The following is a 2500-nucleotide window of genomic DNA, read 5'->3' as shown; positions in this document are numbered from 1 at the left end:
TGCGTCACCTGCAGCACCACGAAGTCCTCCCCGGTCCCCCGAAGGTACAGCCGCACCCTGTCCACTCGCACGCGGTCCTTGTGCAGCAGCTCGCTCCCCCACCAGTCGCTGAAGTCCACGTCGACCGTCCCCTGCTGGCGCAGGGTCGTGATGGGGCACAGGGGGTCCCGCGCCGTGCAGTTCTCCTTCTGATCCGTCAGCAGGAGCGTCTTCGCGAAGGGCTGCGGCGGAGGATCCAGAGTCCCCACGGAGTTCAGGGACTCGAACTGCAACTGACTGAACTTGTAGAGCAGCGAGTCATAGTCGTCGGACGGCTGGGGCCGCAGGTCGTCCGGACACTCCAGGAAGAAGGTGTAGAAGTAAGCCTGGCAGAACTCCTCCAGAACCCTCTTCATGACGACCATGTCCTTGCGCGTCTTGCGATAGAGGTCGTACATCAGGTTCATAATAACCAGGTTCTGGCGAGCCATCTTTTCCTTGTAGTTTTCCTCGTTAGTTTCCGTGTCGGAGAGCATCCCCTGCACTTCATCGAGCTTGTCAACGCCCTGGTCCACCGCGAGCTGTGCCACCTGGAACACGGGAAGCGGAACGTGTAGAAAATTAACGAAAAGGCCCTCGTTTCAGACGCCTTCAGAGATTTCCTCTCATCCTCCTCCCGATTCTTCCTTCTTAGAAATAAGAGGAAAGCCCCCCCCCCAAAAAAAAAAAAAAAAAAAAAGAAGAAAAGAAAATGATGGAAAGGAAGAAGAAATATTACCCTGAATTTGGACCAAAGTTCGCACGAGTCCTTCTCTCTCTTGTTCGTGCGTGAAGTCGGTTCCTGTTTCACATCCCCCCTCCCCCAATCCCCATCCCAAGTTACAAAAGATAATAATGAAAATAAATAAATAAATAGATAAAAAAATAAAATAAATGAAATAAATAAACAAAAAAATAAACAGACGACCTCACCTTCAGGTTTCCTTCCTCGTCCCTAATGTCGAGGATGAGCTTCGAGAAGGAGATGATGTTATTGGCGAGGCACTGGCCGTCGTCCTTCATGAGATTCGAACTCGCCCTGTACTCGTTCGCGCCGCTCAGCTGTGCAGGAGGAGGAGGAGGGGGGAGAGGAGGAGGAAGAGGAGGAGGAAGAGGAGGGGGAGAGGTGGAGGAAGAGGAGGAGGAAGAGGAGGGGGGAGAGGTGGAGGAAGAGAAGGAGGAAGAGGAGGGGGGAGAGGAGGAGGAAGAGGAGGAGGAAGAGGAGGAGGGAGAGGAGGAGGAAGAGGAGGAGGAAGAGGAGGAGGAAGAGGAGGAGGAAGAGGAGGAGGAAGAGGAGGAGGAAGAGGAGGAGGAAGAGGAGGAGGAAGAGGAGGATGAAGAGGAGGAGGAAGAGGAGGAGGAAGAGGAGGAGAGTGAGGAGGAGGAAGCGGAAGAAGAAGAAGAAGAAGAAGAAGGAGAAGAAGAAGAAGAGGAGGAGGAGGAGGAGGGGGAGGCGGAGGAGGAAGATGAGGAGGAGGAAGAGGGGGAGGAGGAGGAAGAAGTAGAAGAAGAAGAAGAAGAAGAAGAGGAGGAGTAGAAAGAGGAGGAGGAGGAGGAGGAAGAAGAAGAAGAAGAAGAAGAAAAGGAAGAAGACGAACAACAACAACAAGAGAAAGAAAAAGAAGAAGAGAAGGAGGAGGAGGAGGAAATGGAGGGAAAAGGAGAGGATGAAGAGGAAGATGAGGTTGGGGAGGAGGAGAGAGAGAATTATCACTGTCACCATTACTAAGATATGATAATGATGATTTTAAAAACAGCAATTTGATAATCTAATAGTCGAATCATAAGTTCCATTGACATATAATTTGTCATACCATCATTTGTCATCAATCTGCCCCATGATTATGTTGTTGTGACATTATTAATATGTCCTGAGATTATGCTGTTGTGACGTCATCAATCTGGCCCGTGAATTTGCTGCTGTTACGTCATCAATATGCCCCGTGATTATGTTGTGACGTCACCAGTCTGATAAATGTACTGTCACAACCTACCTGGTGCTGATACCTGTATTGAAATGGACTCTATAATTCTTTTCTTATTATGGCTTCTTATTTTCATCAGTTACTGTGTTTTTGCTTCGGGGTTTATCAACCCACAGCGGCCGCTCTCATTTTGTAATGTCATTCTGGCAGCATAAACTCAAGGAGTACGATATTCACAATGTAGAGTCTGCCTAACAATTATTTATTTATTTATTTATTTATTTATTTATTTATTTATTCATTTATTTTTTACACTTACCTTCTTCATGTCTTCGTCGTCGAGAACAATGTCGTTGTTGTCGTTGACGATTTCCCACTGGTACTTGGACACCGTCTGCTTCCTGACGACGGCGAGGAGCGGCCCGTTGTTGGGGAAAATGGCGGTCCAGTTGTGGCTTTGGCCGGCGTCCGGCGCGTCGATGGCGGCCAGGTGGTCCACGACGACCTCCACGTCGGCCATCAATTCGTTTATCTGGAGCATGGAGTCCGTGAGCACC

At 49.4% G+C, this 2500-nt stretch overlaps 1 protein-coding gene across 1 annotated transcript in view; it reads right to left on the bottom strand.

Annotated features, from left to right (window-relative positions):
• Positions 1-2500, bottom strand: part of LOC119574684 — a 7291-nt gene that overhangs the window by 698 nt on the left and 4093 nt on the right. The window contains exons 2-4 of the mRNA XM_037922074.1: positions 2263-2500; positions 952-1080; positions 1-569 (exon numbers count right to left, since the gene is read on the bottom strand). The exon at positions 1-569 is cut by the window's left edge and continues 698 nt beyond it; the exon at positions 2263-2500 is cut by the window's right edge and continues 1970 nt beyond it. Coding sequence (XP_037778002.1) covers positions 1-569; positions 952-1080; positions 2263-2500 — 936 coding nt within the window. The remainder of the gene's footprint in view (positions 570-951; positions 1081-2262) is intronic.

The sequence above is a fragment of the Penaeus monodon genome, chromosome 6 (assembly GCF_015228065.2).
Source record: "Penaeus monodon isolate SGIC_2016 chromosome 6, NSTDA_Pmon_1, whole genome shotgun sequence".
Taxonomy (NCBI): Eukaryota; Metazoa; Arthropoda; class Malacostraca; order Decapoda; family Penaeidae; genus Penaeus; species Penaeus monodon.
The sequence above is the reverse complement of the archived record's forward strand: the minus strand, read 5'-3'. Positions and strand labels throughout refer to the sequence as shown.